Source organism: Sylvia atricapilla, chromosome 16 (genome assembly GCF_009819655.1).
Source record: "Sylvia atricapilla isolate bSylAtr1 chromosome 16, bSylAtr1.pri, whole genome shotgun sequence".
Classification (NCBI taxonomy): Eukaryota; Metazoa; Chordata; class Aves; order Passeriformes; family Sylviidae; genus Sylvia; species Sylvia atricapilla.
In genome coordinates, this window is record NC_089155.1 from 14274890 (window position 1) to 14297163 (window position 22274).

Sequence of the window (22274 nt, forward strand, 5' to 3'; positions counted from 1 at the left end):
AGTTATGTATTTTTCCAGTTTGGGTGCCAAATCATGACCTCCAAGGCCTCGCTGATGATCTCTGAAGTGATGGCAATGCTCCCAGTGACTCTGGTGGGAGCAAGGCTGGGCAGAGAAGTGATGGTCCTAAACCCTTATCTCCTGCTGAACTAGCAGCAGAGGACTCTTTACGTTTTAAAAACACGCTGATGGGCAGAGTTTAAAAATTGTTCTTGTTTAGTCAGATTTCTATCAGAAGTCATGGTTTTCACAGCTTCTGATCCTCAGGAGTTGCTCTGCCTTAGGTTTTACACGAGTCTTGAGAGGAGCAGTTCAGAGTCCCCCCAGAGCTGCTGGATGCAAAGTGACCCCAGGCAGCCCCTGGGGGGGTGTGAATGGGTTTGATGGGTTAGAGCAGTTCCTATCCCCTGGGGCACCCCTGGGTGGGCTGAGGGTGTGAGAATTCCTGGGATGAGCAGGGCTGTGGGGTGTAAATGTAGGGAGGAGCAGGGCTGTGGGGCTATGGGATGTAAGAATTCCTGGGATGAGGCTGTGGGGTGTTTTTGGGATGAGGCTGTGGGGTGTTTTTGGGATGAGGCTGTGGGGTGTGTTGGGATGAGGCTGTGGGGTGTTTTTGGGAGGAGGCTGTGGGGTGTTTTTGGGATGAGGCTGTGGGATGTATTGGGATGAGGCTGTGGGGTGTTTTTGGGAGGAGGCTGTGGGGTGTTTTTGGGAGGAGGCTGTGGGGTGTTTTTGGGAGGAGGCTGTGGGGTGTTTTTGGGATGAGCAGGGCTGTGGGGTGTTTTGGGATGAGGCTGTGGGGTGTTTTTGGGATGAGGCTGTGGGGTGTTTTGGGATGAGGCTGTGGGGTGTGTTGGGATGAGGCTGTGGGGTGTGTTGGGATGAGGCTGTGGGGTGTGTTGGGAGGAGGCTGTGGGGTGTTTTTGGGAGGAGGCTGTGGGGTGTTTTTGGGAGGAGGCTGTGGGGTGTTTTTGGGATGAGGCTGTGGGGTGTTTTTGGGAGGAGGCTGTGGGGTGTTTTTGGGAGGAGGCTGTGGGGTGTTTTTGGGAGGAGGCTGTGGGGTGTTTTTGGGAGGAGGCTGTGGGGTGTGTTGGGATGAGGCTGTGGGGTGTTTTTGGGAGGAGGCTGTGGGGTGTTTTTGGGAGGAGGCTGTGGGGTGTTTTGGGATGAGGCTGTGGGGTGTGTTGGGATGAGGCTGTGGGGTGTTTTTGGGATGAGGCTGTGGGGTGTGTTGGGAGGAGGCTGTGGGGTGTGTTGGGATGAGCAGGGCTGTGGGGTGTTTTTGGGATGAGGCTGTGGGGTGTTTTTGGGATGAGGCTGTGGGGTGTTTTGGGATGAGGCTGTGGGGTGTGTTGGGATGAGGCTGTGGGGTGTTTTGGGAGGAGGCTGTGGGGTGTTTTTGGGATGAGGCTGTGGGATGTGTTGGGATGAGGCTGTGGGGTGTTTTTGGGAGGAGGCTGTGGGGTGTGTTGGGATGAGGCTGTGGGGTGTTTTTGGGATGAGGCTGTGGGGTGTGTTGGGATGAGGCTGTGGGGTGTGTTGGGATGAGGCTGTGGGGTGTTTTGGGATGAGGCTGTGGGGTGTTTTTGGGATGAGGCTGTGGGGTGTTTTGGGAGGAGGCTGTGGGGTGTTTTTGGGATGAGGCTGTGGGGTGTGTTGGGATGAGGCTGTGGGGTGTTTTTGGGATGAGGCTGTGGGGTGTGTTGGGATGAGGCTGTGGGGTGTTTTTGGGATGAGGCTGTGGGGTGTTTTTGGGAGGAGGCTGTGGGGTGTTTTTGGGATGAGGCTGTGGGGTGTGTTGGGATGAGGCTGTGGGGTGTTTTTGGGATGAGGCTGTGGGGTGTGTTGGGATGAGGCTGTGGGATGTATTGGGATGAGGCTGTGGGGTGTTTTTGGGATGAGGCTGTGGGGTGTTTTTGGGAGGAGGCTGTGGGGTGTTTTTGGGATGAGGCTGTGGGGTGTGTTGGGATGAGGCTGTGGGGTGTTTTTGGGATGAGGCTGTGGGGTGTGTTGGGATGAGGCTGTGGGGTGTTTTTGGGATGAGGCTGTGGGGTGTGTTGGGATGAGGCTGTGGGATGTATTGGGATGAGGCTGTGGGGTGTTTTTGGGATGAGGCTGTGGGGTGTGTTGGGATGAGGCTGTGGGATGTATTGGGATGAGGCTGTGGGGTGTTTTGGGATGAGGCTGTGGGGTGTTTTTGGGAGGAGGCTGTGGGGTGTTTTTGGGATGAGGCTGTGGGGTGTTTTTGGGAGGAGGCTGTGGGGTGTTTTTGGGATGAGGCTGTGGGGTGTTTTTGGGATGAGGCTGTGGGGTTTTTGGGATGAGGCTGTGGGGTACCAGTGCCTCCAGGCCAGTGCAGCACTGCAGATTTCCCTCCTGCAGGAATCACCATCTCCTCCCTCTCCTTTCCGTGGCACCATCAGCCTTTGCAGCACTCCTTCCACAATTCCAGAGGCAAGACCTGGCCAGGAGTTTTCCTGACCACGTCCCTGTCCTCCTGAGCTCAGTTTAAAGGGGGTGAGACATCTGCTTCCAGCTCTTTCTCTGCACACAAAACCCACTGAACCCGGCCATTTAAGGCACAGATTTTATAGGAGCTAGAGCTGGGCCGTGCAAAGTTCACCTCATTAAAAACAAGCCCAAAGCAAATAAAAGGCAGAGAATAAGAGTGTAAAAACTGTGGGCCATGAATGTCAGAGCGTGTGTGTCAGAGTGCTGAGGAGTGCAGGGAAAATGGGGATATACCTGCATTCATTCATTCGTTCATTCATTCAAAGGTCTTGGGTTTTTCCACAAGTAAATATTTGGCTTTAAAGCATAAACCTTTTGTCCCCTCTAGTTCTCTTATCTGTGAAACTTTCTGTACTTTTCCTCTTTTTCCAGTGTTCTTTGGGACACTGATCCCAACTTAGCAACGTCTTTATTTCTGTGGCAAGATTATCTCAGTGACACTGATGGGAATAAACCGTGGTGCCCATAGGAAGTGGGCTGGATGGTTCAATCCTCACTAAAGGGACAATTTTCCTGGTCACACAGGTGAAAGACACACTATTTGTCCCATTTCAGGGGCACCAGGACATGGTGACTCACAGAATTCACTTTTTGAAGGTAACAAATTTCATCCCCCGTGCTGTTAGACATCAGATTTCACTCCTGCTGGAGGTGTGTCACCTGATTTGGTTAAATGCCCTTCTCAGTGTAATAATCCAAGTATTCATCTGTCCATCCATATGGAATCTTAGCCTTGGGACTGGCCACGGCCCTGAGGCTGAGCTGAGGGACCTTCCTCGTGTCCTAATGAACTGGAGAAGGGCTGCTGCAGGAGGAGGCTGCTGGAGCCACCCTCGCACCTGATGAGTGTCTGTGACACACATTTGGGCACAGGCTGGGGACAGCAGAGAGAACGAGGGCTGTGTTCCACGGGAATGACCCGTAATGAGGGCTGTGCTCCACAGGAGTGATCCCTAATGAATTTGGGTGCAGGAATTTGGATGGAGGAATTTGGGTGCAGGAATTTTGGTGCAGGAATTTGGAGGGAGGAATTTGAGTGCAGGACTTTTGCTGCAGGAATTTGGGTGGAGGAATTTTGGTGCAGGAATGTTGGTGCAGGAATTTGGATGGAGTAATTTTGGTGCAGGAATTTGGGTCCAAGACTTAGGGTGCAGGAATTTGGATGGAGGAATTTTGGTGCAGGAATCTGGGTGCAGAGTTTTGGATGCAGGAATTTGGGTGCAGGGTTTTGGGTGCAGGGTTTTGGGTGCAGGAATTTTGGTGCAGGATTTTGGGTAGCCAAAAGGCCACGCTGGGGTTTGCAGCCAGCTCTGACTCCCAGTGCCACATTTCCACGAGGGAAAGGGCTGATCCCTGCCGAGCCCCTGGTGCTGCTGCTGGGAGGCACTGAGTGGCCACGACACCATCCACATCTTGGAAAAGAGTTTCCAGGTCATTAACTAGGTCAGGCCAACCCCTGCTGCCGGGTTGTGCTGGGAATCTGCAATAAATGGCTGATTAATGTCCTCTGGATGTGCACACCGTCACTGGGAGCAGGATTGGAGCTGAGATGGAAAGTGATTGGAAACACAGGAACGTTTGGGGTGCTGGAAAAGCAGCTCTCCATGGACTTGAAATTTGAGTGCTGTGCTCAAAGAATCCCCCAGAAATGGGGCCATGAGACCTGACCTCCAGCACAGGATGGGCTGTCTGACAGCACTGCCTGGGATATCCAGATTTAGCCCTGCCCAGGGCTCCAGAAAGCCATTTCCAGGAGCTGGCACAGAGCTATGGGAGGGCCTGATGAGTAAAGCAATAATTTGGATCAAAGCTGTTTATCTGATTTTCTTTTAATGGCTGAAGTATGGCTGGCAGGGAAGGACGTCAGATGTGCAGGATTTAAATATATATATTCAGGAGTTGAATCTCCATAGATAAAATTTGCAAAAGTACCAAAACTGGTTACACACTGAAGTCCTCTCTTTCTAAATAATGCGAGCTCTGAGTGTAATTCTTAGTAAAAAAAATCAATGGAAGTATCTCTCAAGAGCCTAAAGTCCCTGTGGGAGTGGGATTATATTCCTGAATCGTTTGATATTTTCAGAAGATGACCTGACAGATGTAAGTTGGGTGCAGAGTGAAGGGCCCATCCCATAATCGGAGTTAAGAGGTCAGGAAGTGCTGTGGAACACGTGCAGCTACACAGGGGAGCCAAAGCTCCGTCCACAGCAGAACCGTGATGGAATTGCTCCTGTTGCTCAATCTCCAGGCAGCAGAAATGTCAGATGATCGGGTGGGAGCTGTTTGTGGCGCTTCTCTCCCCTTTCCCAGATCTGTTCCAGCTGATGAAAGGTGGCTGTGGAGCCCACATTTCCCGTGCCTGTGTGTGCAGGGGCTGTCCCTGGGTGTGCTGGGCAGCTCCAGCCCACAGCAGGGACAGCCACAGAGTCCCTGTGGAGGGAATTCCCCCGGATTCTGCTGGGGATCCTGGTGCTGGGAGCCCGGGCCACTGGCTGCTTTGGTCTGGAGAAAAGGTTCCTCTTTGGTTGTGTTAAAACACCCACCTGGAGTCAGATTCTGGGATCGAGGGCACCGTGTGTCTCCTTAATTCAAATGATTTTTCTTCTTTTGAAGGATAAATGTTTCTTAGTTCTGCCCGTAACTGTAGGAATAGAATGTTTGTCAAATGCCCAACAAAACCACTTAAAATGTGAGGGCTCTGAAGGATAAATTTGGAATGTTTGTGCAGCACAGTAGACATTGCTCCTGGGGTCAGTGGTTTTCCTGAGGAGTGCTGGAGAGCAGAGATTAGACTCAGAGTGTATTTTCCCAGGGGATTGAGCCCAGGGCACCTTCAGGGAGAGCAGCTGAGTCAGGACCTCGGCACCTCCTGCTCTGGATTCTTCCCGTGCCCAGCACTGCCAAGAGCCCAGACATTGCCACCTATTCCATGGAGCATTAAAATCACAAAATCTTCAGGCCTGGAGCAGCCCCGGGGCTGTGACAGGGTTGTAATCCAGGCTGGTGATCTGATCTCTGGATCAGCATCAGGAAAGACAAATGCCACTGTCTGCTCAGAGTGCTCCTGCAATCACCCAAGGGCCAGTGAAATCCTTTGTCCCTGTTCTGAAGTAAGCAAGAAGAACAATAACTGTGATTACATCGATGTGACGGTGGGCAAACATAGCCCGGGCTGCAAAATCAGACTTAAATTTAACTTGTGCTAAAGAATTTTGGGGTAATTGTGCTGGGGTTGTCTTTCCTCCCATGAAGTGATGCAGTGTACATTTCTTTCAGCCAAAACTCTGATCCTGATGCAATTGCAGCAGCAAAACAGTTGATCTGGTGGAATTAATAATCAATTCAGGGGAGCAGAATGAAACCCAGGAGCTTTGACTGAGGTTTTTTTATTTTTTAACATGATGAGTTGGAATCACAGCTCGTCCCCAAAGCCCAGAGAAGGTCTCTGAAGACCCAAAATGTCCATGTGCTGAATCTCTGCTGCTCTGGGGTCTGTGCTGGGAATTTCAGCAGAGATGCTGCAGAACCAGCACAGCCCAATGGCACCTTCCTTTGGCTCTCATGAAATGAGTTTTATAAAACCATTCTGGAAAAGGTGTAGAGTCTGGGTGACAACTCTGCAGCAAAGTGATGTGCACAAATCCACCAGGAGAGTCTCCTGACAGGCACAAATCCAAGCCCCAGATTTTAGCAGGAAGCTTCCAGTCCCTCCAATAAACTGTTCCCAGATACTGAATTAAGTTTTATGTTGTGATAACACAAATGGAGATCAGCTCCGTTTGCTTCCCACAACAAGAAGATAAAATGGCTCTCTTGCCTTTCCAAGGAAAGTGAGTGTAATATTTACAAATGAAATTCTGAAGAAAAACACCAAGGCTCTAAAAGCACGAGGAGAAGCTTTGCACCAGGCCGTGGAAGGCGAATTGTCACGCTCACATAATTTATCCACAGTCCCAGTGAGCCTCCCTGGAGTTGTTACCAGCTGATGTGTGTCAGTGCTGGTGTTCATTTTCTGCAGGGACAGTAATCTGCTGGATTTCAGGCTGCCAGGGAGGAGCAGCAGCTCTGGAGCCCCCCAAGAGCCGAGGGGAGCAGGAGCTGGCTGCAGTTTGTGCAGGAGAAAGTGTCTCCCACCCATTTGGGGCATTCCAAACCTCAGGGGAACAGGAATCCTTTCCTCCAGCAGGGATTCCCCCACTGGAGCCTCCGAGGTGCTCACACAAAAACATGGTTCCTGATCTAAAGCACAAAACACGAGCAGAATCCTTTTGGCAAGTGGGTGAGTCATGTTTTCCTCCCAGGATTGCTGAAACCATTGTGCCCAGAAACAATTAGAGATGAGAATAGGGCTGGAAAAGCTCAGCCATAAACACAAACAGACACCAGGATTTTGTTTGTAGGAGGTGGAGGTGGTTTGGCTGGAGGAAAACCCTCCGAGGGAGGAGCAGAAGGTGCAGGTTTTTGTGTCCACAACCAGCCCTGCCTGGACCCTGGGTCACACCAGAGCTGGGACACCAAAATCTGTCCTGCCAAATGCACCGCTGGAAAGGGGCCAAACAAACCCACTCATTCAGTCTGAAAAAAGAAATCTGCTTAGACTTTGAGATACATTTCTGAGCCCTGAAATCTCAGCTGTACCAGCCACAGGTATTGAAATATCCCAGGCAGTGAGTCCCTGGCAGCTGGGAGCTGTGCCCAAGACTGACAACATTTACAGGACCTCACTGAGTCTCCTTTCTCTGCAGCACTTTGGGGTTCCAGCTGCCCCTGGCAGTAAACTCCTTCGTTTTGTCCTGTTATTCCTGTGCTCTGCGGCCCCTGGCTGCTGCTGTACTCACCTTCCTGCTCCTGGGGAAGGGGAAAAGGGGAAGTTCCTCTGCCCCCCAGGGCACAGTCCCTGTGTCCATGAGGTTTGGACCCAGCAGAGGTTCCAGGCTGTGAGGCAGGTTCGAACTGAGCTTTGTCAGGGGTCTCTATCTGATTTATTTCTACCCCAAAGGAAGGGCAGAATCTGAGATGTGTCCAGACCCTTTTCTCAGGGCACCTGTGTAGCTCAGCACTTTCACACAGACACTCCAGCTGGCAAACCCTCTGTTTAAACAACTGCATTTAGAAGTCTTCCTTACAAATAAATTGTTCTATTGACATCCAGCTTTGGGTTTTCTGCCCAGGAGTGTGAAATGAGCCACGGATTTCTAGGTCACAACAAAAAAATCCATATGCAAGAGTGTCTCAAGAGTCATTGACTTCATTTGCCTTATTTTGAAGTGATAACCCCCTGAATGCTTTATTTAAATCCTCTCCTCTCTTAGGGAGCTGGGAAGATGTGTCTGTGAGCTGCTTTGGGGAGGAGCAGTGCTTTAGGACAGGGTCAGTGGCCTTGGGGACTGAATGTTGGGCACTTACAGACAGCAAATGGCCCCAGAGGGGCTGAGATGCTTCTGGCCAGGCCCATGTGAGGCCAAGGCAGCTCTGGCTCCTGCTGAATTGCCGCAGTGCCTCTGCTGGGAATCCAGAATTATATTTGATTTATGTATACACACCCGTGGTCAGGCCCAGGCAGTTTGGGCAGTTTAGGAGCTTTGGGGGTCTCTACTTTTCCCACCTAGTCCTTCACATGGAGACTCCAACCCCACAGATTTTACCTCAGGAGCCTTCTCATCATTTCCCACTCTCTGTTCCGTGCCAGGGCTCTGCCTGGTTGTGTTTGTTCCACGCCTTGGTGCTCCAAAGGCTTTCAGTGTCATGTTGGGCAGGCTTTAGAGCAGCTGCTCTTGCACTTTCCTCCTTCCTTGTACCCATGAACTGAGTTTCCCAGGTTAAAGAGCTGAAAAATAGATCCTGGGAATCTGGCTTAGCCTTGATGAGGGCTGTGGTCAATAACCACAAGGCTATTCCTTTTATTTCTTCCTTTAACAGCTCGTTATGCAATGACATTTCCCAGGGAGCTGCGTGCTTTCCTCAGGCTAATGATCCTTTCCATGGGGTGACAGTTCACGGGCTTACAAACAACACAAAACTAGAGGGAAGAATGGAAAATATTTTGAAACTTCAGCTGTGATGTGAAGCAAGCCCGAGCTCGGATTGAGGGTGTTAAGGAGGATCTTTCCAAAGCAGGAGAACACAAGTGCTGCAGGGTTTGATGAAGAGCTGGGGAAGAGGCACCTGAATTCGCTGTGATCCAGGTTTCTGTGGATGCTCCTGGATGTTGCTGCTCTGAGCAGAGGAATACCTGGCCATGGGCAGCACCTCTTGGCACCCTGGAGACCTTGCAGGGCAGGGGTCTGCTGCCTGGGGTCTGTCATTGTCACCTCTTGTCCTGTTTTCCCGGGTGTGTCCCTGGGCTCGGCACTGCCCAGGGGACAGGCAGGGAGACGGGAGTGACACTCAGCCCGGGGAATGGCTGAGAGGCTGCTGAGCAGGCAGCACCAGCATCTCTGCTCCTGGACACCCAGGACAGCTCCTGCTCCTGCTTTGGTGGGTGGTGGCACCCAGAGGTGCTCGGTGCCTGTAATTCCCTGTGTTTGTGGAGCGGAATGAGCAGAGCGCTGTGAGATGCCCTTCCCGTGGGGAGAGGCTGAGGCACTCAGGGCTCTGCAGGCAGCACACACGGGCACACGGGGGTTTGCTCCCCAGGTGAGGGGCAGGGCCAGGGAAAAGCCTCCCAGTGACACTCCTGGGGCTGTGTCTGGCTGATGGTGGCCTGTGAGGGACCGTGTCAGCACAAGGGCTGGGTGCAGGGTTCCCTCCCAGATGGGGTCAGGGCGTTCTCAGAGCACATGGCGTAACGTGGGACAAATCCATGGAGCACTCAGAGCTCCTTCTGGAGTTTGTCCTTCTCCCTCCAAAGACATCCTCCAGCTTTTTGTTTTACCCAGATTTCCTCACTTGTGGTGTTTACATTACACCAGCTTGAGGGGGAAAGGAAGGGAATTTTTCTGTATATGAACTGTCTGGGTGATTTTCTACAGCTGCTTTGAAGGATGTGTCTGCTCCTTATATCGGGACTTGGATTCTATAGACATATGGCAGAGAACACAAGTCTCCAAAAAGCAAAAAAGGGTTTGAGTGATGGAAAACAAGGGAGCAATCCAAGAGAAAGGCTGCCAAGAGAGGAGCATGAACCTGGAATTTACTGTTGAAAGCAGACTTCTGCCTCGGGCTTCACACAGCCAATCCCACCACGGGCTGCAGTGTGCCTCTGCACAGACGCAAGGAGCTGCTTCTTGGAGCCAGCCGAGTGTGGAGCTTGAGCCTTGTTCTGGCATCCCCACTGGTTTGGGAGTGCACAGCCTGGCCTGCGCTCCTGCAGCCCTGGGACAGTCACGGGCTTTTGAAACAAGGCAGAAATGCAGAGAGCCTCTGAATCGAGGCTCTTCTGGCCTTTGCACAGTGAGTTTGTAAAATCCATCAGAAATTGAAGAGGGCATGAGAGATTTCACTTTAGACTATCCAGACTTTTATTAATCGTACCGTGGATGACAACACAGGAAACGTGAATTGCAGACAAGCCTGGTTTTTTTTTTTTTTTTCCAATTCATCCTGCTCCGTGTTGTTTTGACTTTCCACTTCCCTGCAGCTCACCACTTGCAGCAGCACGAGGAGCTGTGGCCTGATGTGGGGCTGTGTGTCGTTGCAGGAGCCAGCAGCCCCTGAGGGAGAACCATGTCAGTGAAGCTCACCTTTGTGTCCCCTGGGGACGGGGCTGGCATCAGCAGGAGCTGCTCCTTCACTGGCTTCAGCACCGTGCAGAGCAGGAAACTGGCGTGAGTGACACCAGAACGGGGGGTTATCTCCTTTGCTGCATGTGGGATTAATGCTCAGGGGACACACTTTTGTGTTTGGGCTCAGATGTTAGATAACTCCTGTCTATGTTACACTCTCACAAGTCGTGAGCTCCAGCTAACAAGGTGGGAAATGGATGCCTCTAACTCTTTTCTGGTCTTTTAAGCACAAATTGTCCAATTACGGGATGACACCTAAATTATTTTTACTTTTAACCCAATAACCAACCACCCGTGGCCCAAAATGGGGATTTTTTTACCCAGTAACAAAATCCCACCCAGACCCATGGAGAAGAAGGTGAAAGAAGAATTTATCCCTAAATCCTCTGTCTTGCCCTGTATATATCACTGTATTCTAAACCTTTAAACTCTCAATTTCCCACTCTGTGCTATCACACACTTCTATTTAACCCCACACCCACAATCCCAGGGCTGTCACTCAATTTTGGGAGGTTTTTCCACAGCCTCAGGTCACTGCAGTGTTTGCTGGGGGTCAGTGAGCACAGAAATCTGGAATTCTCAGTGCCCAGAATCCAGGAGCCCCTCCTGCTGCCAAGGCAAAGGGTTCCTGCTGAGCCCAGACTGAACCCTCAGAACAGCCCTGGGAAACCTCCTGGGGATGTTCCTGGTGAATCCTGGCAAAATCAGGAGCTGAGCTGAGTCCCAGATTCCTGGAGCAAGGGCAGGGTCCTGGCAGGGTCCTGGCAGGGGCAGGGAGGGATCAAACCTGCAAATTCCCTGGCACCAGCCCAGAGCCAGGCGCAGCCCAGCATTCCCAGTGCTCTGGAGCTCCTGAACCATCCTGCACTGGTGCTCCCATTTCACTTTCCTGGGCTCTGTTTTATTGTTGGGCAGCACTGCTCTGTGGAGCCACTGCAGCCTTTCCACTAAAAATCCCGTGCTTTTTGTGGATTCAGCAATCCCCGTAAATCCCTGTAAATCTTGAGTGCCTTTAGGAGACATGAGCTATAAATGGAAAATGAATCCAATCTCTGATGCCTGCTAGAGTAATAACCAATGAGTCATTTGGCAGCTCCAGGTAGAGGCACTGGGAAGTGCCTCAGGAGCACTGTGCTCAAAACAATCCTGTTGTGTTTCAGTAGAATACCTGACTCGTGTACTGAAATACCTCCTCAAAGGACCAGATGACTGAGTTAAACTTCTGGTTAAACACAGAATTATGGGCCAAAAGTGAAATGTATGATTGGGATGCAACTGAGGAGTCTTCAGTTTGAATAAATTCATTTGTTGGTGAAAGTGAAATGAATGTTACCCCTAGCGAAGAAGGGATAACTGAAATCACAGCAGCTGCTAAATTGGAGAAAAGCTCTGTCAGATGACACAGACAGGCTTGAGCTGCAGCCCAGGGTGGGAGTCCAGCAGGGAAAGGATCTACCAGGAGCAGTGCTGAGCAGTGTTCCTCCACCAGGCACAGTCCAGCAGCTCCCAGTGCTCCAGACAGAATAATTCAGAACAATGCCCCTTAGGGTTATCCTCTTCCAGCTGCAGAGATTTCCTGACCAAGTGCCTCTCCTGATGCACTCCTGTGACGTTGTTTTTCCATTATTTGAGTGTTTGGACAGACAGTTTTGCCCTGGTATCCCTGCAGAAAGGAAGATTTCTGTCCTGGACCCTCAGTCACTGCCCAGTGAGCACGAGAGCCTGCCCTGGCATGGACAGAACTTTTAAAATCATCCTTTCCTGCCTCCACTCTGCCTCAGGCACTGCTGCAGAACTCCCAGGGCCCTGTGCAGGGTGTGCCCAAGGATGACACACACATCAGACCCACGAGGACATCCCCCAGCAGATGTTAAATACACTTTTGCTTTTCTTCAGCAGCTTCCCCTTGGGTGTCCCAGTCAGACACGATTTTGTGTTTCTCCGCTGTGGTCTCCACAGGAAATAAATGTTATTGCTGTTATCTGCAGGGAGGGAAATCTGATCCTTAAATCATCGGGTTCACAAGGGAAAGCAGCCTGAGAACATTCAGCTTTTAGCTACTGGCCCTGGCAGCTCTCCACTCCTGTATGAGGTGTACAAAAATGGGATTTGGAGCATCCCAGGTGCTCAGCTGGGCTGCAGCAGCCAGTGGGGGGCACAGCCCCTCTGGGGGCTGTACAGGGCAACTCACTTCCAGAGTTCAGGACCTGCACTCCAAAAACCTGGAGTTTTAAATTCCAGAATGAAACAAAACCCAGGAGTAATTTGGGCTTTTCATTTCAAAACAGAATTATCTCGTCTCTTCTGTTTGGTATCTTGCTAATTAGAGTACCCCAGAGCTTGGAATTAGATGCTATTTCCTCTTAGCATGAAAGAATTGTAAGCAATGAGCATTCTAAGGACATTATTGGCCAGACTGTCCCTTCCAATGTCGTTCCTGTTCAAACTCTCTCACTTTGCTTGGAATACCCAAAGGTGCATTATCTTAATAAAAAAAGTAATATTAATGTAAAGTTCTAATTTACCAGTTATGTCCCTTGTTGTAAAATGCTTTGGTTAATTAATACTTTCCATTAAGGCACCAGAAAACCCAGGGTAATCAGTGGTGTGAAGAAATCAGTATCCATGAAATGTTTGACAACCCCTGGTCGAGCAGGTTCACTGCAGAACAGGTGTTAAAAATGCGAGTTAAATGGAAATTTCGGGCAGGGATAATTGAGGTAGGGCCTCTCTAACAGCACCAGGGGCAGCTCTCAGGTGTGCCTTTCCTCACCCAGCACAACAACCCTCAGTTACAAACCTGGGGCTCAAACCAGCCCTGGCTGATGCTGAGCCTGATGGACTCCAGCATTTCCCCAGGTGAGCAGGATTTAGGAAATTGTAGGGAAGGTAGAAAAGCTTTTCAGAGAGCAGCTGCCTGGTTTGGCTTCCTCTGAGAGATGGGAAACTTCTCCAGGTAATGTTATTTTAGTGGCTTTACCTGGAGGGGTTATTAATAGACCTCCATAAAAATAGCCAAGATTAAGGTGAGCCAGGCAGGAATTCTTTGCAAAGAGCTCATTTTCTGCTTTAAAGGTGTCTCTAACTCATGGTTCAGGGTGTTCTGACTGCTTGGGTTGGCACACAACAGTCTATGTGAGGGAATTCTGGTAGAAACAACATTTAATTTTGATATTGCAGTTGCTTTTAAAAGCAATTAGCTGAGGTGTTAGATGCTGAAAAAACCCCCTTGATAATTCCATCTTGTGTGCAGTCTGGGCTGGCACTTGGCCTTTTGAAACTGAGCAGTGCCCTGAGCCGTGGTTTAAATGAAAGGTGAATGCAAGCAGAGAAATTGCAATTTCTAGAGGCTCTTTGGGTGAATTTTGCCCCTGAGACCTGGAGCAGGGAAAGGTTTGCTGCCAGGATTGCTGGTGGCAGGCAGAGGGGCCCTGCCCTGCCCTGCTGGGGACACAGAGCCAGCACTGGGGGCTTCTGCTGCTGCCACAGCGCTCCAGGTGCCCAAAACCCGGGCGGTTTTCTCCAGGTGCCCAAAACCCGGGGGGTTTCTCCGGGTGCCCAAAACCCGGGGCATTTGTCCAGGTGCCCAAAACCCGGGGGGTTTTCTCCAGGTGCCCAAAACCCGGGGGGGGTTTGTCCAGGTGCCCAAAACCCGGGGGGTTTCTCCAGGTGCCCAAAACCCGGGGGGTTTTCTCCGGGTGCCCAAAACCCGGGGGGTTTCTCCAGGTGCCCAAAACCCGGGGCGTTTCTCCAGGTGCCCAAAACCCGGGGCGTTTGGAGGGAGTGTTGATGGGGTTGGATGGAGCCCCCAAGTTCTGTCTCCCAGGGCTCTGTGCCTTTCCTGAATTTCCCTTCTCTCCCCGCAGCAAGCCCCTCAGCAGAGGCTCCGTGAGGTCCAGGATGTCACTGAAACCCCCCAAGGCCTATAACTCCCTGCAGAAGGGGGCACTCGTCTGGGACCCAAAGCCACTGCAGGTGAAGAAAATTTTTGAAGCTTTGAAGAAAGGACTTAAGTAAGGACTTTTTCAATACTGTAACCTGCTGCAGTCTGTGTGTCTCTGTGCTCTGTCCCCACCTCTGCACACCTCTGGGGACTCCCCACGCCTGGCACCTTGCAAAGCCACTGTCCTTCACCCTCACTCTGCCTGCAATCCCAGGACTCTGCTGCTTTTCTTTGTTCCTGCTTTACCCCGGGTTAAAAAGGGACAGTGAGCAGTGTCCCAGTGCTGGGTGACAGGGGCTGGGGACAGCCACACCTGGGGAGGGGCTGGGGACAGCCACACCTGGGGAGGGGCTGGGGACAGCCACACCTGGGGAGGGGATTGGGGACAGCCACACCTGGGGACAGCCACACCTGGGGAGGGATAGGGACAGCCACACCTGGGGAGGGGCTGGGGACAGCCGCACCTGGGGAGGGGCTGGGGACAGCCACACCTGGGGAGGGGCTGGGGACAGCCACACCTGGGGAGGGGCTGGGGACAGCCACACCTGGGGAGGGCTTGGGGACAGCCACACCTGGGGAGGGATAGGGACAGCCACACCTGGGGACAGCCACACCTGGGGAGGGGCAGGGACAGCCACACCTGGGGAGGGATTGGCAAAACCTCTTCTGGAGAGGGAGATGGTTGGACTCAAAGAGCTGAACCAAAATCCCGTCTGAAAATGAGGCAGTGCCGGGCAGGGAGGAGGCTGGTTCATCAATTCTGTCCTCCCTGTGCTAATTAGTGAACGTTTACAGAGGGAGCTCTTCTAGGAGGGTGTCAGCAGGGCTCTTTTGGGGTTGGTTGTGGGTTTTTGGGGTTTTTTTGTCTCTCTCTTAAGAGAATTAAGCTCTGAAGTTCAAAACTCCTCTGTGATCTCTGGGTGTCTTGTAAGGCCAAGGTCTGAGCAGGTTCACCTGAAAGCTTCAGCTTTTTGATTTCCCAGAATGTTCTGAGTCTGTTCTCACAGGAACTCCACTGACACCCTGCAGCTGCTATCAGAGGATAAAAATCCTCTCCCTGGATTTGCAAACCCTGCAGCCTTTCTGCTGGCAGCCCCTAACAGCCCCTGCAGTGTGTCACTGCTCTCCTCCACCTTTTGCTGCTCTATTTGTTTGGGTCATGGTTTGTTTTCTCAGCAAAGAACATTCAACGCACTGCCACAACACTTTATAAAGTCAGACGTGTCACATTTTTTTCAGCCAATAAAAGACTATGAAGTCTTGGCCCTAAAAATACCCACCAATGCCTTATTAGAGGGTTTAGATTTAAAAGAAACAAGGAAACCAAATGTTTTTGCAGAGCTGAGGCTTTCTCTGAGCTTAGGGGGTAGGAGCCATGAAGTGGATCAGAATTTGTTCCTGGTTTAGCAGCGTCCTGCCAAGAGCCAGTGGCTGACTGAAGGCAACCTGCAGAAAACAACTGGATCAAATGGCAATGCAAAGGCCAAATTTTAAGTAACTGCAGACTCAGTCTGCTCAGTGCTGGAGTGACTCGAGCTTTTAGCACGGGACATATTTGACGTGCCTGTTTCTCTGTAGCTGTAGAAAATAACTCTTTATTCTGGTCCACCAAGCTGATAATTCTGTCACACCCAAAGCTAAAAGTGATGCAGTTCCCTGAAAGGTGAGTGAGTGCTTTTTCTGCCTCCAGCCTTGGCTGCTTCTGCCCTGAGCTGTGGCTGGGCAGGAGTTCAGAGCAGAGCTGGGACGTCCTGGGGGACCTGCTTTTGGAGCAGGGAGGAAATGAAATGCATCAAAGCCCACGTGAGGAAGCGTAGCTGTCTGAAGTGAAGGGGTTTTGACTGTTTGGAGACTGTGTCTGAGAACGTGGTGTTTACCAGGTGATTCGGGTTCCCTTTTAAACCTGAGAGGAAAAAGTGACCTCAGTCTGCTGTGTGTTAGAGCAAAGCTGGCAGAGGCTCAGCTGGGAAGGTTTTGGGTCCTGTGAAGGTCCCAAGGCACAACCCACACGTGCAGACAGCTCTGGAGAGGCCAACTGGCACCAGGAGCTTCACACCTTGCACAGCAGTTCTCCTCCTGGAAAAAAGGAACAGTTGCGTTCAGAAATTGCCTTGACAGGGCCTTGAGCTGTGTTTGCTCAAAGGCTGGGCAGCAGCTGCCCCACCTGGGCTGTGCAGGGCTCTGTGAGCTCACGGGCAGCTCTCTGCCTCTCTAAAGTGGAGCTGCTTGGGGAGATGTTCCTCCTCACCCCGGCAGGTGAACCCTCCTCTGCCTCCCAGGACAGGCTCAGGTGGGAGCAGCAGGAGAAATCTCACAGGGACATCTGTGGTTTGTGTGTGTTTGAACTCGGAATTCTCCCCCTCCACTGTTTGTACCGTTCTGCTGAGAATTCCTCTCCCCAAAGGATCTCTGCTGAATGCAGCAGGAGGCTCTGATGGGCTTCTTCTCTCTGCAGTGAATACCTGGAGGCACACCAGGCTGAGCTGGATTATCTCTCTGGTCGGCACAAAGACACAAAAAGGAACTCGAGATTGGTAAGGTGCTTTCCGTGTGAAATATTTGTGTAAGAATCACAAAAGCAGGCGCTTGCTCCCACGTGGGACTCCCAGGGGCTGCCCGGTTACAACACGGAGCTGGGATCCAGGAAAGCTGCACAGTCAGCAATTTCCCCAGCAAGGAAGCTCCAGAGGGGAGAATTTAACTGGGAATTTCTCGTGTTCAGTACCCAGCAGTGCTCTTTGTGTTTCTTTACTGGGCTGAATCTCCCTGAAGGAAATCTCTCCCACTGCTCAGGCGGCAGTGTTTGTAATGGTGATTTAGTGTGAATTGGGGTGTTCCAGGGAGTCTTGCAGAACGTATAAAAGTGTCAAAAATGGTCCAAATCCAGGGGCTCTCCTCAGCCTGTGCCATTTCTCTTTCAGGCTTTCTACTACGACCTGGACAAGGTAAGGCTGCTGGGGATGGAATGTTGCCAGGAGAGGGAAATGGGGGATTTTCTGCCTGCCGTGCTACCTAACGACACATTCAGGAAATAATGTCTTCCCTCCCTTTCTCTCCCTCTGCCCTCTTCAAAAGCAAATCCGCTCAGTGGAGAGATACATCAGGAAACTGGAGTTTCACATCAGCAAGGTGAGGGGTTTGTGCCTTCTCCCTGAGAGGCTCACACCGCTTTGAGAGCGTTCTACCCACGTGGAAAACACGGATCAGAATTCATCTGAAGGGGAGAACGCTGGGGACTCGCTGAAAGCTTTTTCCAGGAGGAGGGGATTTTTATTTATTTCTCCTCCTGAATGGTGCTATTCAGGCTGAATGTTGGGCACGACCCAACCGGAGTTTTCCTGGGAAGGCAGTTTGCACTTTCTGCCAGTTGATGGTGGAGATGCAGCTCTGGGGAGGCTGAGGTGTTCTCCCCATCCCTCCCGGGGCCACAGGGGCAGTTCTGTGCCTGCTGCCTGCCAGGACTGCCCAAACCTCTCCTCGGGCACAGCCCTGCACGGCTTTCACTCTGCCCTCTGCTCTGAGTTTGTGTCAGCCAAGTGTTACTTTACTTCTTGTCTTCCATCCTGGTCAAAGCAGAGCTGGTTATATCCCTGAAAAATTTTCCTGGGCTGTTGAGGAGCCAAGTGGTGCAGCCTGTGAGGAGCAGGACTCATCCTGCAGTGCTCTGACAGATTTGGGTTGTTTGTCAGGGGGTTTTGGCCAGGAAACGCTGCTGATGTTCCCTTCCCAATGTCCTGAGCCGTGCCAGGATAATCCCAGCCCTTCTCTCCGTGTCCCAAAGGTGGAGGAGCTCTATGAGGCTTACTGCATCCAGTGCAGGCTGCGGGACGGCGCCACCAACATGAAGGAAGCCTTCTCCTTGTCCCCGGCCACCAAAGCCTCCAGGGAGAGCCTGGTGGAGCTCTACAGGAACGTGCAGGAGTGCACAGAGGTAGGGAATCTTCACACTCCTCGCCAGGACCTGCCTCATCCTTCCCAAAAATGTCCCCGGAGCTGCTGCTGCGTGGTTTTATTAATGGCGTGGGTTAAAATCTTAATGTGTGTGGATAAAATAGAGGTGAAATGTAAGAGAAATGCCGAGTGCTGGGGTCCCTTCTGGCCTCCTCTGGAAGGTGGGACAGGGACTGAAGGGACAAGCTGGGCCAGTTGTACAAAACCAGAAATGGGAGGAAAGTGGCAGTGAGCAGCTCAAGGAGCTCCACTCCTCTGTGGAGGATTTTCTGTTCGACAGAATCCACTCAGATTATTTTATCTGCTTTTCCTGGGGCAAATGTCTGTGTGTGCTTTATAAGAAGTGAAAGCAGCAGTGTGTGGCAGTGCTGCTGACTGTGCAGCCTCTCTTTTAGGACATGTGCTTTATAGAGGGGGCCCTGGAGGTGCACCTGGGGGAGTTCCACGTCAAGATGAAAGGTGGGTTCCTTTCTCCTTTCTCCTTTCTCCTTTCTCCTTTCTCCTTTCTCCTTTCTCCTTTCTCCTTTCTCCTTTCTCCTTTCTCCTTTCTCCTTTCTCCTTTCTCCTTTCTCCTTTCTCCTTTCTCCTTTCTCCTTTCTCTCACTGCTTTGGGGTCTCCTTGGTTCATTGATTTGAGGGTTCTGGCAGCAATCAGATCCACTGAGAGCCCAGTTACTCAGTGAGACCTTGGAGAGAATTCTGGGATTGCTCCAGTGCTGTAAAACAGACCTGCATGCTATTTTATATTTTATATTATATTTATAGATACGTATTATATTTCTATATATCATATTTTATAGAGTATATTTCCTATATTATATTTTATATTAAATTTTTATATTGTATTTTATATATTTTATATATGGTATTTATATTATATTTCTCTATTATTTCATCAATATTTTATTTTATAATAGATATTGTATATAGTATTTTACGTATAATATTTATATATTCTATTTTTGGTTTTTATTATATTATAAATGTTATATATTATATTTTATGATACATATTGTATATTGGTTTACATGTTGTATTTTATATATTATATTTTAATATATTATATTATAATTTTAATTATCTTTTATATATTCTATATAGAGAGAATATTTATTCTCAATTCAATATTGTCCTTTCGGGAGTGTGCTGGGCTGCTGGGGACGAGGGCAGTGCTGTCCCTGTGTTCCTGGGGGCTTTGTGCAGCGCTGCCGACACTGACCATTTCCCTTCGCAGGGCTGGTGGGCTTCGCTCGGCTCTGCCCCGGAGACCAGTACGAGGTGCGGAAACCAGTGCCCTACTGTGCCCGCGGCGGGAGCAGGGGGACAGGAGCCCTCTCCTGCAGGAGAGCGGAGCTGGCACCTCCCGTGCCCCGGCCAGAGGGGCTGCGTGGCTTTGGGGGTCTTCTGGGGGGTTCAGGGATATCAGAGATTGCCCAGTGTGGGGGTCTGCCTGCAGACTGCCCCGGGAGCAGAGCGGGGTGTGAGTGCCCCCCGAGGGGCGTGTGCCAGGGCCCCCCGAGGGGTGTGTGCCCGTGCCCCCCGAGGGGCGAGTGCCCGTGCCCCCCGAGGGGCGAGTGCCAGTGCCCCCCGAGGGGCGAGTGCCCGTGCCCCCCGAGGGGCGAGTGCCAGTGCCCCCCGAGGGGCGAGTGCCAGTGCCCCCCGAGGGGCGAGTGCCAGTGCCCCCCGAGGGGCGAGTGCCAGTGCCCCCCGAGGGGCGTGTGCCCGTGCCCCCCGAGGGGCGTGTGCCCGTGCCCCCCGAGGGGTGTGTGCCCGTGCCCCCCGAGGGGCGTGTGCCCGTGCCCCCCGAGGGGTGTGTGCCCGTGCCCCCCGAGGGGTGTGTGCCCGTGCCCCCCCCGAGGTGTGCCAGTGTCCCCCCCGAGGTGTGCCAGTGTCCCCCCCGAGGTGTGCCAGTGCCCCCAGAGGTGTGCCAGTGCCCCCAGGGGTGTGCCAGTGCCCCCAGAGGTGTGCCCTCTGGCCTCCCCTTCCCCGGGAGCTGCAGTGAGCCCCAGCCCCGTGCTCTGGGCTCCCCCCAAGGCTGGATGTGCCTTTGGCTCCTGCCTTCAGGGCTCAAACGTGCAGCCCCAGCCCTGTCTCCAGCTCTCTGCAGGCTCCCGGTGGGTGAGGGCATGGCTTTGCCCCTGTGGGACCAAAGGGAATAACCTGGGACACATTTGCTCCATGTCCCCTTTTCTTTGTGGTTTCCAGGTGTTCGTGCGACTGGGCCGCCAGAAGTGGAGGCTGAAGGGCAAAATTGAGAGTGATGACAGCCAGACGTGGGATGAGGAGGAGAAGGTCTTCATTCCCAACCTGCACGAGAAGTTTGAGATCAAGGTGTGGTGTATAATGGGTGGGCTGGAAGCAGTGGGTTAACAGGACTTCTGCTACTTCCCTCTCAGGGCTACCACAGGCGTCTCAAAATTCTCAATTTGTTTTTAAACGGTGTAAAAAGTGGCTGTAAAGCCATTCTGTGCCCAGTGAAGGGACATCACTCCTGATTTTCCTGTGCTCCTGGCACTGGGAACAGTATTAGTGCATCTGCTTTCCCACGTGCTGGGATGTGTGTTCAGGGGTTTTTTGGCTTGTTTTTTGAAGAAGTCCTGGATTAGTGTCTGGGATTTCCTAGGATGCAGCCTGAGTGTGGAGGCACGTGGATTTTGTCCTTGTCCCCCCCAAGGATGTCCCTGCAGGAGGACAGAGGTGCCCGTGGGGAGTCCCAGCCCTGCCCTGGCCAGGCTCAGCCCTTGTGGCCCTGCAGGGGATGGGGCTGGGGGCTCTGCTGGCTCCTGTCCCGCTGGGCTCTGGGCCCTGCAGCCTGCTCCAGCCCCTCCTGCAGAACCTGCCCCACACAGGAGCCTCTCTGGCACCTGGCCTTTGCCGGGGTCTGTGAGGTGGCTTTTCCCTTTCACAATGAGGAGCTAACTCAGGTCCCTGTTTTACCGTAACTGCTGCAGAGACTCATATCACCCTGTGTGACAAGGAGAGTTTGACTCTTTCTATCAGCTGCTGCAAGTCTCTGACAAATATCCTGCACACCCTCTGCCCTCTCCACCCGGTCACCTCTGCCACTGCAAACCCACGGCAGGTGGAAAACCAGTGAATGCTGCACAGGGTGTGTGTCCCCAGCTCCTGGAGCCTGCCCTGGGGGGCACCTGGGGACAGTGTCCCTGGAGGGGACAGGGGACAGGTGTGATGGGACAGGGCTGTGCCAGGTGTCCCTGGAGGGGACAGGGCAGTGCCAGGTGTCCCTGGAGGGGACAGGGCTGTGCCAGGTATGATAGGACAGGGCAGTGTCAGGTGTCCCTGGAGGGGACAGAGGACAGATGTGATGGGACAGGGCAGTGTCAGGTGTCCCTGGAGGGGACAGGTCTGTCCCAGGTGTGATAGGACAGGGCTGTGTCAGGGGTTCCTAGAGGGGGACAGGGCAGTGTCAGGTGTCCCTGGAGGGGACAGGGCTGTGCCAGGTGTCCCTGGAGGGGACAGGGCAGTGTCAGGGTTGGGTTTGCTGGGAGCAGACCTCCCCTGGGCTCTTCCCCTCCCCGTGCAGGTGGTTTGGGATTTCCTGGTGAGGGGGATTTGGGTGCCTTTGTGTCTCTGCAGGTGACAGAGCTGAGAGGCCTGGCCACCATCCTGGTGGGGGTGGTGACGTGTGACAGCATCAACTTCTTCACCACCAAGCCCCAGGCCATCGTGGTGGACATCACTGAGCTGGGCACCATCAAGCTGAGGCTGGAGGTCCTCTGGAAGTAAGTACAGGCTCCAAGAGCAGCAGCCCGAGCACACTGGGGGTGATTCAGGCTCCCGAGGGTGTCCCTGAGCTCATTCAACATCGTGGTCTCCTCTTTGTGTCCGAGGGCAGGTGCAGGGACAGAACAGCCCCCGCCAGCCCTGGGCAGCTCCTGCTGGTGGCAGGGGACAGAAGCTGTTCCTGTGACCTCTCAGCTCCTCCTCTGGTGTCACCACGGCAGTGACACCTCAGCAGTGGCTGAGCAGCTCTCTGCTCCTCACAGAGAACTTTGTCTGCCTCCAAGTGATGTTTGTGTGTCTCCAGAACACAGAAAATGTCTTAAAGGTGATGAAGTGAAAGTTGCAGGTTCTGGACACAATTATAAAAGCCCAGGAGCTGAAGTTTTAGGGCAGACATTGTC

The 22274-nt window shown here is 52.3% G+C and overlaps 1 protein-coding gene across 7 annotated transcripts in view; it reads left to right on the forward strand.

Moving 5' to 3' along the window:
- RIPOR3 (RIPOR family member 3) overlaps window positions 1-22274 on the forward strand; it is a 44311-nt gene that overhangs the window by 9315 nt on the left and 12722 nt on the right. For 3 of the 7 annotated variants that reach the window (XM_066330992.1, XM_066330996.1, XM_066330993.1), the window contains 10 exons: window positions 10151-10277; window positions 14102-14248; window positions 16634-16712; window positions 17100-17123; window positions 17254-17307; window positions 17960-18109; window positions 18525-18588; window positions 19364-19407; window positions 20335-20460; window positions 21727-21872. In XM_066330992.1, coding sequence (XP_066187089.1) covers window positions 10177-10277; window positions 14102-14248; window positions 16634-16712; window positions 17100-17123; window positions 17254-17307; window positions 17960-18109; window positions 18525-18588; window positions 19364-19407; window positions 20335-20460; window positions 21727-21872 — 935 coding nt within the window. In that variant the 5' untranslated portion in view covers window positions 10151-10176. Of the gene's footprint in view, window positions 1-10150; window positions 10278-14086; window positions 14249-16633; window positions 16713-17065; window positions 17124-17253; window positions 17308-17959; window positions 18110-18524; window positions 18589-19363; window positions 19408-20334; window positions 20461-21726; window positions 21873-22274 lie in introns of those variants that run through there. The other 4 variants (XM_066330994.1, XM_066330997.1, XM_066330998.1 and 1 more) reach the window with 4 other exon arrangements.